This window comes from Mustela lutreola, chromosome 2 (genome assembly GCF_030435805.1).
Source record: "Mustela lutreola isolate mMusLut2 chromosome 2, mMusLut2.pri, whole genome shotgun sequence".
In the NCBI taxonomy this organism is placed as follows: Eukaryota; Metazoa; Chordata; class Mammalia; order Carnivora; family Mustelidae; genus Mustela; species Mustela lutreola.
In genome coordinates, this window is record NC_081291.1 from 72,065,682 (window position 1) to 72,080,989 (window position 15,308).

General features: G+C 37.6%; 1 protein-coding gene across 4 annotated transcripts in view; it reads right to left on the minus strand.

The window, feature by feature from the left end:
* The window catches only part of ANO10 (anoctamin 10), a 236,668-nt gene that overhangs the window by 202,882 nt on the left and 18,478 nt on the right, over positions 1–15,308 (minus strand). For all 4 annotated transcript variants that reach the window (XM_059162278.1, XM_059162279.1, XM_059162276.1 and 1 more), the window contains one exon: positions 153–272. In XM_059162278.1, the coding sequence (XP_059018261.1) occupies positions 153–272 (120 nt within the window). The remainder of the gene's footprint in view (positions 1–152; positions 273–15,308) is intronic.

Sequence of the window (15,308 nt, forward strand, 5' to 3'; positions counted from 1 at the left end):
CATCTTATCTGACCCCAATTTTTGCCCACAGAGCCTTGCCCAGAAAAGCATTAAACATCTACCCAATGTGCTGAGAAATATGCCACTAATGAATCATGACATCTGGTTCGTAGTCCTTCCTCTTCCCTACGAGAACAGGTATTGACACATACCTAGGGGCTGATACTTCAAAGTAAACCGCGTGTACCAGCTGTCCTCAAGCTTCTTCAGGGCTTCATTATCATGCAGTGGGAACACCTGAATCACGATGCCAGAGGTGAGCAATCTTCTCACTGCAGACAGAAAATGGGCCAGACTAGATAAAATGGCTTTGAGATCACTCGTGATATACTTCTTCAAATGCTAGAGAGCCAGCCCAGTAAGGAAGGGGTGTTGTACAAGGAGCAGTGGCATACTGCCTATTCTGAAGGTATATATTCTTTTGTTCTTCACAGTGTAAGTATCTTGACTATTTAACTATGAAAGCAATACAACTTTATGTAAAATTATAAACCATACTGAAGTGTACCAATTAGAATTGGAGAGATCCTCCCACAAAAAATAACCAGTGTAAACAACAATTTTATGTAAGACCAAACTTTAAAACATACATCCATAAATATATATTATAAATATAAAAGTAGGATCATTCTATACACATTGTTCTGTAATTTTTTTCTCATGTAGTAGTGTATAACAAATGTTTTTCAATGCCATTGCCTAGAAACATGAAATGTCCCTTTTAACAGTAACATAATATTCCCTTGTATGAAGTGCTAAAATTTAATCCTCTATTGAAAAATACTTGTTCCCTGCCCCCTTTTTTTGCCATTATAATTGTTAAAATTCAGGGTGCCTAGGGAGCTCAGTCAGTTAAGCATACCACTCTTGGTTTCTGCTCAGGTTATGGTATCATGGTCGTGGGATCCAGCCCCACATTAGGCTCCATGCTCAGCCAGGAGTCTGCTGGAGATTCTCTCCCTTTGCCCCTCCCCACTCAGCAAATATGCTTGCTCTCTCTAATAAATAAAATCTTAATAAATAAACAAATTTTAAAATTCTTATACACATATCTTTTCCCACCTGCCCACTATTCAGACATACTTAGCAGTAGAATTAGGAGTTAGAAATAGAAGTAGAATTGCTAGGTCCAAGAGCATATGTATTTTAAATCTGAACAACAGTTATAAAACTGCCCCTAGAAAGACTTTACCAATCTGTCCTCCCACCACAGTGAAGGTAAGAAGACAGTGTTCAGTTCCTTTCATGCTTGAGGATACTGACTATTTGCAGAATCATTTTCATCTTCTCTAATCTAATAACAAAGGCTTACATTTACAAACAGCAAATAACAAAACCAAATAAAATCATACTTTCAGCAGTTAGCTAACTAGTATGATTTTATCACTCATGTACATATACTTGAAAGAGACAAATGAATTTACCCAAAGACAATATCTCGGGTAATATGTGAATACAGGGCATTCTCTCATCCATAAATTATTTAGAGTGACTCACTGGGTGTGTGGGTCTTCAGATCTTAACAGGATGTGATCAGCAGACATGGAAAGCTCTGATGCTGTGCCTAGTGCCATATGTGGGGAGATGAACTACTTTCTACACAAGTTTCTAGTAGAGTCTCGAACTTAAGAGTACAGTTGCTTGTAAGATGGAATTTGCATAAAGAAAAGATGCTTTGTTGTTTTCATCCACTGATAAGCTTTCAGCTCTTCAAGGCCTATCAGCTCACCTCTTCCAAGGGCTGTCTCTCTTATTTCCTATCTACCTTGTCACCAAAGACAAGTGATGAGCATATTAAGCAACAGGCCCTTCAAGGAGGATGAAAATGAACATCTGCAACATCGAAGCAAAGTATGTTTTGAGTTTTCCCTGTAGAAATACTATACATAACAAAGAAAGATGCTATTTTCGACAGATGGCCCTATCAGAAAATCTTCAGAGTAATTTAAAAGTAAAGCAGGGGCTCCTGGGTGTCTCAGTCAATTAAGCCTCTGACTCTAGATTTCAGTTCAGGTCATGATCTCAGTGTTGTGAGATCTAGCCCGGATCATACTCCACACCTGGGTGTGGAGCCTGTTTCAGTTTCACTCTCTCCCACTCCCTCTACCCCTGTCCCCTCCAGCTCTAAAACATAAAAATAATAAAAATAAAAATAAAGTTAACTTCTTAGAAATGAACAAAGAATCCTAAACAGGAGATATGTGATACCAACAATAGGAAAAAGCCTGGGTCTGAAAGAAAAATTCTTAATCGATGAGTCTTACAATTATATCTCACACAGAGGTTATAAAAAAGTCTTAAAGGGGCACCTGGGTGGTTCAGTCAGTTGAGCATCAGACTCAGTTTCAGATCAGGTCGTGATCTCAGGGTCATAAAATCCGATCCCAAGTTGGGCTCCATGCTCAGGAGAGAGTCTGCTGGAGATTCTCCCTCTTCCTTGCCCTCTGCCCCTACCCCTCCTCTCATGCTCTCTCTCTAAAAATAAATTAAATCTTTTTTTAAAAAGTCTTGAAAAGCAAGGGATGTGATGAAATCCTTAATGACTAAAAAAACACACTCATTAATTAGCAGGAAAAGATACATGGTTTAAGCTATATTAGCCACTGATGCTGTCAAGTCCATTTTTTAATGTTTTTATTCTGAAGTATTTCAGTGAGTTTTTTTCACTCACATGAGTGAAAGTCCGTCATCCACAACTGTTCTGATTCTTCTCTTATTTGAAGATGCACAGCTGTACTTTATTCTTTCTTCCATCACTATCCTTTTCAATTACTGTGTCAAGTTATTCAACTTTGAACTGACAACATCTAAATTATTTTACTATATCTAAGTTCTTTTTAAAAAACTGACTGCATTCTACTATAGATAACTTTCTCGGCAGGCATAAAAACCAGCTACTTCTAAAAAAAAGGACCGTGAACTGAAAGACTCAGAATATAAAGCCTCAAGTCCTAAATTACCAGGCTTCTCTTCACCACCAATGCAAAAGCATGGTTCCAATTTCAGCTTCTAAAAATAGAGATTTGTCTTTTAATCCTTTAACTTTCTCTTGTTAGTGAAGAATGTAATTAAAATGACCCTTACCTTCAAAGGTAAGATGCTGTGTAGGTCTATTTAAAGACAGAAACAATGGCTTCCCAGGAGGATGGAGATGGCAGATTGGAGCTCACCTCTCCCCAGACACACCAAGACTACAACTACATATAGAACAACTCTTGTCTGAGAATGACCTGAAGAGTAACAGAACAGTTCTTTCACAGCTAGAAAGAAAAAGTCACACTGAGAAGCACAGGAGGGGCAGAGAAGTGGTCTAATCAGGACCCAAATCCACAGCATGGCAGCCCACAAGTGGGAGGGATAGCACATGTAGGGAGGTCCTCCCTGTGAAGGGTTCAAACCCCACATGGGGGTAACTTTGCCACAGGAACCTGCACCGAGAAGATGGGCCCCAAAATGTCCAGTTTTGAAAATCAGCAGGGCTTAATCCCAAGAGAGCAAGTGGGCTACAGGAAACCAAGATTCCACTCTTAAAAGACCCATGCACACACTCACTCTAAGACCCAGTGCCAAGGCAGCAGTTTGAAAGTACCCAGGCCATATATGAAGCAGATTCACTGACTAACTTTAGGACATGTGCCAGAGGTTCAGGGAACTGAAGGAACATTCTCCAGGAATGGAAGCACTGGCAGATGCCATTTTTCTCACCCGACCTAGCTGGCCTAGTACTGGTGAGAAAGACTTCTGACATTCTCCATCTACCTAGCTAGCACTGTTAGCCCCATCCTGGTATTCCCCTGCAGACCTGCCCTCCTCAACTCTCTGCACTCTGGAAGGCATCCCCCATCCAAAGTAGTTCCCACCCCACCACACCCACCAGGCCACCTCCACCTTAACTGGTGCTCCCCTAAAGGGCCTCCCATCTACTATTAGGCCACAACAGTTGTGGCTCACCCAAAACAGGAGGGAACACACAAAGGACACCCTTGGAGCTCCTGATTTGGGTGACCAGCAAGGGACTGCACTTCTGGGCCCCACAGTACACCTTCTACAGAAGGCCACTCCTTTAAGACCAGATGCTGCTAATCTACTTAAAACACACAAACACAAAGAGGCAAGATGAGAAGACAGAGGAATATGTTCCAAATGAAAGAATAAGATAAAACCTCAGAAAAAGAATTAAATGAAAAAAGAGATAAGCCATCTCCCTGAAAAAGACTTCCAAGTAATGGTCATGAAGATGCTCACCAAACTCAGGTGAAGAACTGATGAACACAGCAAAAACTTCAAGAAAGAGATAAATAATATAAAACAAGAACCAATCAGAGCCAAACAATATGACTGAGTTGAAAAATATACTAGAAGGAATCAGCAGCAGATTAGAGGATGTCGAAGAATGGATCAGCAATCTGGAAAACAGGGTAATGGAAATGACCCTAACTGAATGGCAAAAAGAAAAAAGAATTTTTAAAACCAAGGATAGTTGGGGCACCTGGGTGGCTCAGTCAGTTAAGCATCTGCCTTCAGCTCAGGTCATGATTCCAAGGTCCTGGGATCAAGCCCCACATCGGACTCTCTGCTCAGCAGAGAAGCTGCTTCTCCCTCTCTCTCTCTGCCCCACCCCCCCATCAAGTAAATAAATAAAATCTTTAAAAAAAAAAAACAAACTGAGTATAGTTTGAGAGACCTTCAGGATAACATCAAAGGTACTAACACTTGCATTTTACAGGTCCCAAAATGAGAAGATAAAGAGAAAGGAGCAGAAAACTTCTTTAAAGAAGTTATAGCTCAAACAGACAAGGAATAGACATCTAGGTCCAAAAACGAAAGAGAGCCCTGAGCAAGAAAACAGACATCCAGATCCAAAAAAGGAAAGACAGCCCCAAAAAAGATGAACCCAAAGAAGTTCATACCAAGATATAAAAATAGTGAAAACATCAAAAATTAATGAGAAAATATTAAAAGCAACAGGAAATAAGCAACTAGTTACATACATGAGAACACCTATAATACTATCAGCTAATTTTTCAGCAGACTTTGCAGGTCAGAAAGGAGTGGCACAATATATTCAAAGTATTGAAAGGGAAAAATCCACAAAGAGAAACAAGGTTATCTACACAGCAAGGTTATCATTCAGAATTGTAGTACAAATAAAGAGTTTTCCAGACAAAAGAATTCATCACCACTAAACCTGCTTTACAGGAAATGTTGAAGGAACTTCTTTAAGTAGAAAAGAAAAGGCCGTAACTAGAAGAAAATTCTGAAAGAAAAAAATCTAGCTGTAACAGTGAACATATAAAGTAAAGGTGGTAGATCAACTCTTATAGAGCTAGTATGAGGGTTAAAAACAAAAGTAGTAAGTCAACAATATTTACAACAGTTAGTTAAGGGATACACAAATTAAAAAGATGTGAAATATGATGACAAAAACATAAAACAGGGAGGGGGAGAATAAAAAAGTAGTGTTCTTAGAATGAGTTCAAATGTAAGCAACCATCAACTTGAAACATACTGCTACATACATAGGGTATTATATGTGAACCTCATGGTAATCATAAACAAAAGACCTATAATAGATACACAAACAATAAAAAGAAAGGAATTCAAACATAACACTAAAGAAAACCAGGAAATCACAAGGGAATAAGCAAGAGAAGAAGAAACACAGAAGAATTACAAAAACAATTAATAAAATGGCAATAAATACATACCTATCAATAAGTAAATATAAATGGACAAAGTCTGCCAAGTGTACCCAACTGATATAGGGTGACTGAATGGGTAAATAAATGAGACCTATCTATATGCTATCTAAAAGAGATTCATTTCAGATCTAAAGACTTGCACAGATTAAAAGTGAAGGGATGAAAAAAGATATTCCATGAAAATGAAATGAAAAGAAAGCTAGAGTAGCAGTACTTATGTCAGACAAAATGGACTGTAAAACAAAGACTATATAACAAAAGGGCCCTACATAATAATAAAAAAATCAATCCAAGAAGAGGATATAACAATTGTAAATACCTGTGAACCCAACATAGAAGCACTTAAGTATATAAAGCAAGTATTAGCCGCCAAAAAGGGAGAAACTAACAATAATACAATAATAGTAGGGGACTTTAATGCTCCACTTACACAAATGGGTAGATCATCCAGGCAGAAAATCAATTTAAAAAACAGTGGCCTTAAGTGAGACATTACACCAGATGGATTTAACAGATACATACAAAAAATTTCATCCCAAACCAGCAGAGCACATATTCTTTTGAAGTCCATATGGAACATTCAACAGGATAAATCACACATTAGGGAACAAAATAAGTTTCAATAAATTGAAGAAGACTGAAATCATATCAAGCATCTTTTATGACCACAATCGTATGAGACAATAAATCAACTACAAGGAAAAAATGAATATATATCTATATACACAGAGGCTAAACAATACACTAATAAACAACCAATGGTCAATGGATCAATGAGAAAATTAAAAAAAAAAAAACAAGCAAACACTAAAAAACCCCTTGAGACCAATGAAAATGAAAACACAGTGTCCCCAAATCAATGAGACTCAGCAAAAGCAGCTGTAAAGGAAGTTTATAGTAGTAGAGGCCTCCCTCAAGAAACCAGAAAAAAATCTCAAATAAAGAATCTACCCTTACATCTAGATAAACTGGAGAAAGAACAAAGCCCAAAGTTAATAAAAGGAAAGAAATAATAAAGATCAAAGTGGAAATAAATGAAATCGAGATCTCAAAAATAATGGAAAAGATCAATGAAACTAGTAGCTGGTTCTTCAAAGGATAAACAAAAATTATAAACAAGAAGAAGAAGAAGAGGAGGAGGAAGGAATAGGAGGAGGAGGGAAGGAAGAGGGGATGAGAAGAGAGAGGAGGGGGGAGAGGGAAGAGGGGGAGGGGGAAGGGGGGAGGACATGGGGAAGAAGAAGAAGAAAGGAAGGAAGGAGGGAGGGAGAGTAGAGAAACCAAATAAATACAATTAGAAATGAAAGAGAACTTACAACTGACAAAACCACAAAGGATTATAAGAGACTACTACCAACAGTTACACGCCAACAAACTGGACAGCCTGGAAGAAACTGATAAATTCCTGGAAAAACTCAATTTTCAGGGAAAACTGAAATAGGAAGAAAGAGAAAATCTGAACAGACTGCTTACTGGTAATGAAACTGAATCAGTAATCAAAAAACATCCAACAAAGAAAAGACCAGAACCAAACAGCCTCACAGGTGAATTCTACCAAACATTTATTTTTTTAAAGATTTTGTTTGTTTGTTTGTTTGTTTATTTAGAGAGTGTAAGCAGGGCAGGGGGTGGGGGTAGAGAGCAGAGGGAGAGGAAGGATCTCAAGCAGACTCTATGCTGAGCACAGAGCCCAACAGGGGCCCAGTCTCACAACTCTGAGATCATTTTCTTGAGTCGAAATCCAGAGTTGGACACTAAACTGACTGAGTCATCCAAGTGCCCCTCTACCAAACATTAAAAGAAGATTTAATACCTATCTTTCTCAAACTATTCTAAAAATTTCAAGAGAAAGGAACACTTCTAAATTCAATGAGGCCAGAATTCACCCTGATACTAAAACCAGACAAAGATTCTACAAAAAAAGAAAATTATAGGCCAGTATCACTGATGAAAATATAGGTAAAAACCCTCAACAAGATATAAGCAAACCAAATTCAATAATACGTTAAAAGGATCATATATGATAATCAAATGGAATTTATTGCAGGGATGAAAGGATGGTTCAATATCCTCAAATCAGTCAATGTGATATACAACATTCATAAAATGAAGGATAAAAATCATATGATCACCTCAATAGATGCAGAAAAAGTATCTGATGAATTCTACATCCATTTATGATTTTTAAAAACTCTCATAAAATGGGTGTTGTATATATCAACATAATAAAGGCCACATGTAACATAAAACACAAATAATATCAAACGCAAGGTTAGGAACAAGATAAGGATATCCACTTTCACCACTTTTATTCAACATAGTATTAGAAGTTCTAACTGCAACAATCAGACGGCAAAAAGGAATAAAAGGCATTCAAATTGGTAAAGGGGAAGTTAAATTGTCACTATTGGCAGATAGCATAAAATTATATATAGAAAAACCTAAAGAATCCACCAAAAACTATTAGATTAAATGGATTCAGTTAAGATGAATGAGATAAAATTAATACATAGAAATCTGTTGTGTTTTTATACACTAATAGCAAAATAACATGAAGAGAAATTAAGAATTCCATTTACAATTGCATCAAAAATAATAAAATACATAGGATTAATTTAACAAAGGAGGTGAAAGACCCATACTCTGAAAACTCTAAGTCACTGATGGAAGAAACCGAAGATAACACAAATAAATGGAAAGATATACCGTGCTCATGGATTGGAAGAATTACGATTGTTAAAATGTTCATATTAACCAAAGCAATCTAAATTCAAAGCAATCACTATCAAATACCAATGGCATCTTTTTCTCATCTGCTTATTTTTATTTTATAATTTTGCATATTTTAGTAGCTCCCCAAATCCTTTTTAATTTTATTTTTGTTATTGTTTATTGTTATATTAGTCACCATACAGTACATCATTAGTTTTTGCTGCAGTGTTCCAAGATTCATTGTTTACATATAACACACAGTGCTCCATGCAGTATATGCCCTCCTTAATACCCATCACCAGGCCACCCCATCCGTTCCCCCCCAAAAAACCCTCAGTTTGTTTCTCAGAGTCCACAGTCTTCCATGTTCATCTCTCCCTCCGATTTCCACTCCCCTCTTCATTTTTCCCTTCCTTCTTCTAATGTACCAATAGCATTTTTATAGAACTAGAACAAATAATTCTAAAATTTGGATGGAACCACAAAAGACCCCAAATAACCAAAGTTATCTCTTTTTTTAAAGATTTTATTTATTTATTTGAGAGAGAGAGAGACAGAGATAATGAGAGAGAGAGAGAAAGTGTATGAGCAGGGAAGCAGGCTCCCTGCTGAACAAGAGCCCAATGTGGGGCTCAAGCCTAGGACCCTGGGATCATGACTTGAGCCAAAGGCAGATACATAACCAAATGAGCCACCCAGGCAAGCTCATAACCAAAGCCATCTTGAGAAAGAAGAACAAAACTGGAGGTATCACGTTCCCAGATTTCAAACTATACTACAAAGCTGTTATAATCAAAACAGAATGGTACTGGCACAAAAACAGATATGTAGATCTATGGAACAGAATACAGAGCCAGAAATAAAGCCATGCATATATGGTCAGATAATCTACAACAAAGGAAACAAGAATACACAATGGGGAAATGACAGTCTCTTCAACAAATGGTGTTGGGAAACCTGGTCAGCTACAAGTAAAAGAATGAAATTGGATCAATGGATCGATTTCTTATACCATATACAAAAATAAACTCAAAATGGATTAAACACTTATAAATATAAGACCTGAAACCGTACAACTCCCAAGAAGAATACAGGCAGTAAACTCCTACATTGGTCTTAGCAATATTTCTTTGGTTCTGGCTCCTCAGGCAAGGGCAACATATGCAAAAATAAACTATTGAGTCTATATCAAACTTAAAAACCATTGTACAGCAAAGGAAGCCATCAAGAAAATGAAAAGGCAACCTACTGAATGGGAGAAGACACTTGCAAATGATATATGTGATAATGGGTTAAAATCAAAATATATAAAGAACTCATATAATTCAGCAACCAACAAAATAAAACAAAAAAATCTGATTAAAAAATGGACAAAGGACTTGAACATTTTCCCAAAGAATACATACAGAAAACCAACAGACACATGGAAAAATGCTCAGTATCACTAATCACTAGGGAAATTCAAATCAAAATGACAATGACATGTGTCATTGTGTCCAAGCAGCTAGTATCAAAAAAGACAAAAAATAATAAGGGCTGGCAAGAATATGGAGAAAAAGGAACTCTTAAGGACTGCTGGTGGGAATTTAAATTGGTGCAGCCACTATGGAAAACTGTATGGAGTTTCCTCAAAAAGCTAAAATAGGAATTACATAACATTCAACAATTTCATTTCTGGGTAAATACCTAAAGAAAATGAAAACACTAATTCAAAAAGATAATCTACACTTCTATGTCCATTGCAGCATTATTTACAATAGCCAAGATATGGAATAAACCTAATGCCTATGGACAGATGAATGGATAAAGAAGATGTAGTATATAAACACACATACAGTGGAATATTACTCAGCCATAAAAAGGAAAGAATGAAATCTTGCCATTTGCAACAACATGGATGGACCAAGAGGGTATTATGCTAAATGAAATATGTCAAACAGAGAAAGACAAATACCAAATGATTTCACTTATCTGTGGAGTCTAAAAAGCAAAACAGGAACACCCAGATGGCCCACTTAGCTACGTGTCTGACTCTCAATTTCAGCTCAGGTCATGATCTCGGGGCAGTGAGATGGAGCCATGGTGTTGGGCTCTGCACTGGGTGTGGAGCCTGCTTAAGATTCTCTCCCTTTCTCTCTGCCACTCTCACTCCTCCCCCTGGCCTCATGCTTTCTCTTTCAAAAAAAAAAAGCAAAACAGATGAACAAAATCAAACAGACTTATAAATCAGAGACCAAACTGGTGGTTGCCAGAAGGGAAGGGGATCAGGGATAGGAAACACAGGTAAAGATAGTTAGGAGGTATAAACTCTGTTATAATTAGAAAGTCATGAAGATATAAAGTACAGCACAGGGAATATAGCCAATAACATTGTAACAACTTCATATGGTGACAGATTATAACTAGACTTATGATGGTGATCATTTTATAAAGCAAATAAATGTCCAGCCACTATACCATATACTTGAAATTAATAAATATTGTATGTCAACTATATCTCCATCAAAATAAATAAATAAATAAATAAACAACCTAAACCAAGATTCCTGCCTTCAAGAATGCCTGAATAGGGTGCCTGGGTGGCTCAACCCTTAAGTGTCTGCCTTCGGCTCAGGTCATGATTCCAGGGTCCTGGGACTGAGCCCCGCACTGGGCTCCCTGCTTGGCGGGAGGCCTGCTTCTCCCTCTCCCACTCCCCCTACTTGTGTTTCCTCTCTTGCTATGTCTCTCTCTGTCAAATAAATAAATAAATAAAATCTTTAAAAATAAAAAAAAAGGCTGCTAATGTTTCGTTGTCAAATATCAAGAGTCTTACTATTACAGCTATTTATTGATTAGCTAAACAAAGCAAAATCTAACTGAAGGGAAGTGATAACTAACCTAGTTTATAGTCAGACCTCGAAATTAAATAACACAACAATAATACTAACACAGTTGCTTCTGTCTTTGGCTAATTAACACATGTTTACTTCAAAAGCAACAACAAAGACTCTCTCATGTCTCCTTACAGTGTTTCTGTGCAGGTCATGTTGTCTCCAATCCAGAAGAGGGATGATGAGCACACAGAGCACCCACAAGAGGCGAAGCTGCTGCCATGCCCCAGCACCCTATCCCAGGTCCCAATGCACTCAAATAGTCAGGTGTGAACACACCACTCGTGTCTCAATAAGGAAAAAACTGCTTCTCAGAAATAACCTGTGCTTCTCAGAAATAACCTGTGCTTTCAAACCTGTGCTTTATATTCCTGTATTGTTTTAATCTGGCTTAATAGAAAAACTGCATATATGCACCAAAACACAGTACATGTATGTGTGCATATGTCTATGTGTGTGTGTGTGTCTGTATGTCTGTGTGTGTGTGTGTATGGTGATGCACCCAGTGGTAGATGTATTTATAGAGAGAAAGAGAAATATATATATATATGTATTAATAGTTTAATCTTCTTATATACATGCCTGCTACATGATATTTACTTGAAACTTTATTACTCTTATAAGATCTATTAATAATATTAGAAGACAGATTATATCTGACCACTCTATGTGTAAACAGAAGATATTCAGAAATAGTTACTATAATGTCCAAAAAGAATGACAATATAAAACTAAAGATGAGCTGTGCCATCTCCCATCAATCAAAACATGATAATCTTCTGACAGACATTTTGAAATAGAGCTTTAACCTAAATAGCATCCCTTAAGATACAGTTAATATATAAGAAATTCCCAGCTCCCTTAACTCCTTTTTCTAAAGAAAATCTTTCATTGTGTTACTTGTGTGATTGTTAACTATTGGGAACCAACAGAAGAAGGCAGAGTCTTTGAGTGATCTCAGCTCACAGAGAAAACCAAGATGAATGTGACAAAGACACATGTAGAGACACACTTTTAGACGTCCATCCACATTGCTCGCTGTGAGACAAGGGAGAGCCTGACTGCAAGCACCCAGGACCTCCTTATTGGCTCAAGGTCACATTCACCCCAACAACAATTGCCATCTACTTAATGCAAGCTATTAAACCAGAATGTTGTGGCAAACAAAATCACAATCATTGCATGTAAAATCAAATTAAACCTGCAATAGCAGGGAGAGTTTCTCATGAAAGGCCTGGCTAGCTCTCACAGTGCTGATGGGATCACAATGAGCAGGTTACAGTCTCTGCTCCCAATTAGCTGTGGGAAAGAAGACACCCAGGGAATGTCTCCCGTGAAACTGAAAGGCCAAAAAAGGTGGTGGGTGGGGGGAGGACCTGAGTGGCTGTTAAGCATTTGCCTGCAGCTCAGGTCATGATCCTGGGGTCTGGGCTTGAGCCCTGTTGCATGGTAGGGGAGGGTGAGGGTTGGGGGGAAAATCCCTGCTCAGTGGGGAGCCTGCTTCTCCCTCTGCCTCTCATGTTCTCCCTCTCTCTCCTTCACAAATAAAATCTTAAAAAGAAAAAAAGCTTTTCTACTTATTGCTATGGATTAACTTCATGGAACTCTAAGATTTTAGGTTACTCTGAGTTTTATTAGCTCTAATATTTGCACTCTAAAAACAGTTCATGCTTTATAATTATCCATAGCCCATATATATATCTCATTTCTTCTTCAACCAAATATTATGATAAAACACAGCATTTTAGGGATCACATTTTTCAAATATATAAAGGAAAACAATAATGCAGATTTTGAAAATTCAGCCTTGACAAGGGAAATATGATTCTTACCTCAGATGTATAAAATATTTTCAAATGACCATGATGAGATGATTTTATTGTCTTTACATGTATTACCAAAAAGAAAGAAAGAAAGAAAGAGAGGAGATCCTTGTTTATAAAACCCCCATCCTGTCAGCAAGAAAATTATTTCTACTACAGCTTTAGAACACCAGACAGGGCACCTATACACCCTAGAAAAATCCATTTACATATATTCCTTTCAAGGTTTTCATTCAGTTGAAAACTTCTCTCTGAAGCAGCTGGGAGAATTTGGAAAACTGCTGCTCCAGAGACCCATGTGGTGGGAACGCACACACAGTCTCTGTCCCAGCCACAGAAAGAGGATGTACCTGTGCAGAAGCTAGCAGAAGGAAGCAAGGACTTCCACATAAGAATCTGAATGTAGATAAACAGGAAGAAATGGGAGGCTGACATTAACAACAAGATGGTGCCTCAGTCTGTTTTGTACCCAGCTGTGTCTTATTTCCACTAAGAGATTAAGAAAGATTTAAAATTCTGGAAAGGCACCAAAATACTGCCTGAATACAGAATGTGGAACTCCTGGTAACAAAGAGTGGTAGAAAGACACCTCTGCCCTGTTCTTGCTCATGATAAAAGTTAAAAACAACAAAGGAAACAGGACAGATAAAGGGAAACACCTATCTTTGATGAAACTAGAAAAACACTTATAAATCCAAATCACAAACCATGAGACAAGGCTTTAAAAGTCAGCCCAGGCTAAGCTAAGAGCATCCATGCCTCTGCACAATGGGGTCAAGGAGGAGAGGGCAGGGTTCTCCTGGACACTGAAGAGTGGGGACTGCCCCACTGCCCAGATGTGGACAAAAAAGACCCATGGTGGATCCCTGAACTGCATCTACTGGAAAAGATAGTGGTCTGGAAGTACAAGGGCTCTCTAAAAGGTAAGTAATAACCACAAGTAACTGGCATAGAACTATGCAGAAATATTACAGGGAAAAGGAAACCAGAAACAAAGGCAGAGAAGAAACACAGTAGAAAATTTCACAGCACTGAGCAATGAAAGCCTATGAAATTAAAGAAATGAAAGTAAGTCATTTCCCTGAAATTAAAACCCAAAGAAGAGCTATAAGAGCTGAAGGTGAGAGCTCAGAAAACTGATTTAAAACACACATAAAACTCCTACAGATGCAAAGTCATAATTAGAGCTAACAGGAAATACTGAAAACATAGCCAGGAAAATGGTAGACAAGCCTAAGAAAATTACACAAAACCTTAAATATATTTCAGAGAATATTTAAGAGTCCACATACACATAACTGGCTTACCTAAAGACAAGAAGAAAGTAAATACAACCAATAACTCATAAAAGTTTACTGAAAAAATTTCTTCTGCAATCATGGTAATCTTTTTTTTTTTTTTTAAGATTTTATTTATTTATTTGACAGAGAGAGATCACAAGTAGGCAGAGAGGCAGGCAGAGAGAGAGAGGAGGAAGCAGGTTCCCCACTGAGCTGAGAGCCTGATGCGGGACTCGATCCCAGGACTCTGAGATCATGACCTGAGCCGAAGGCAGCGGCTTAACCCACTGAGCCACCCAGGCGCCCCAATCATGGTAATCTTTAATACACACATTGAAAAAAATATATGTCCAACAAAAACTGCTACAATATAATCAATATCAAGATATATGCATATAACTAGGAATGTAGACAACTAAGAATCAGTACCTACATTTGGATTTCGTGACACATCCTGCAAGCCATACAGATCAACAAGAGAACAAACAAAAGCATCCATAGCACATACCTACAGCATAACTCAGAGACAGGGGAGTCCACAAAATCCAGTTCACATGTAAATTAGACAATAAATGACCAAAAACACATTCTTCTCAAGTGCACATGGGACACTTTCCAGGATAGATCAGTCATGTGTTAGGCCGCAAATTAAGTCTCAACAGATTTACAAATACCTCTCATAAAAAGTATCCTCAGACCACAATGGAATAAAATTAGAAATAAGTAACAGAAGGAAAGCTGAAGAATTCACAAATGTGTGGAAATTAAAAAACTACATTTTTAAACAACAACTAATGGATCAAAGAAGACATCACACAGGAAATTAGAAAATACTTAGAGATGAATGAAAACAAAAACACAACAAAACTTAGGAAACACAGAAAAAAAAGAGGAAATTTGTGGCTAAGGACCTCAAAT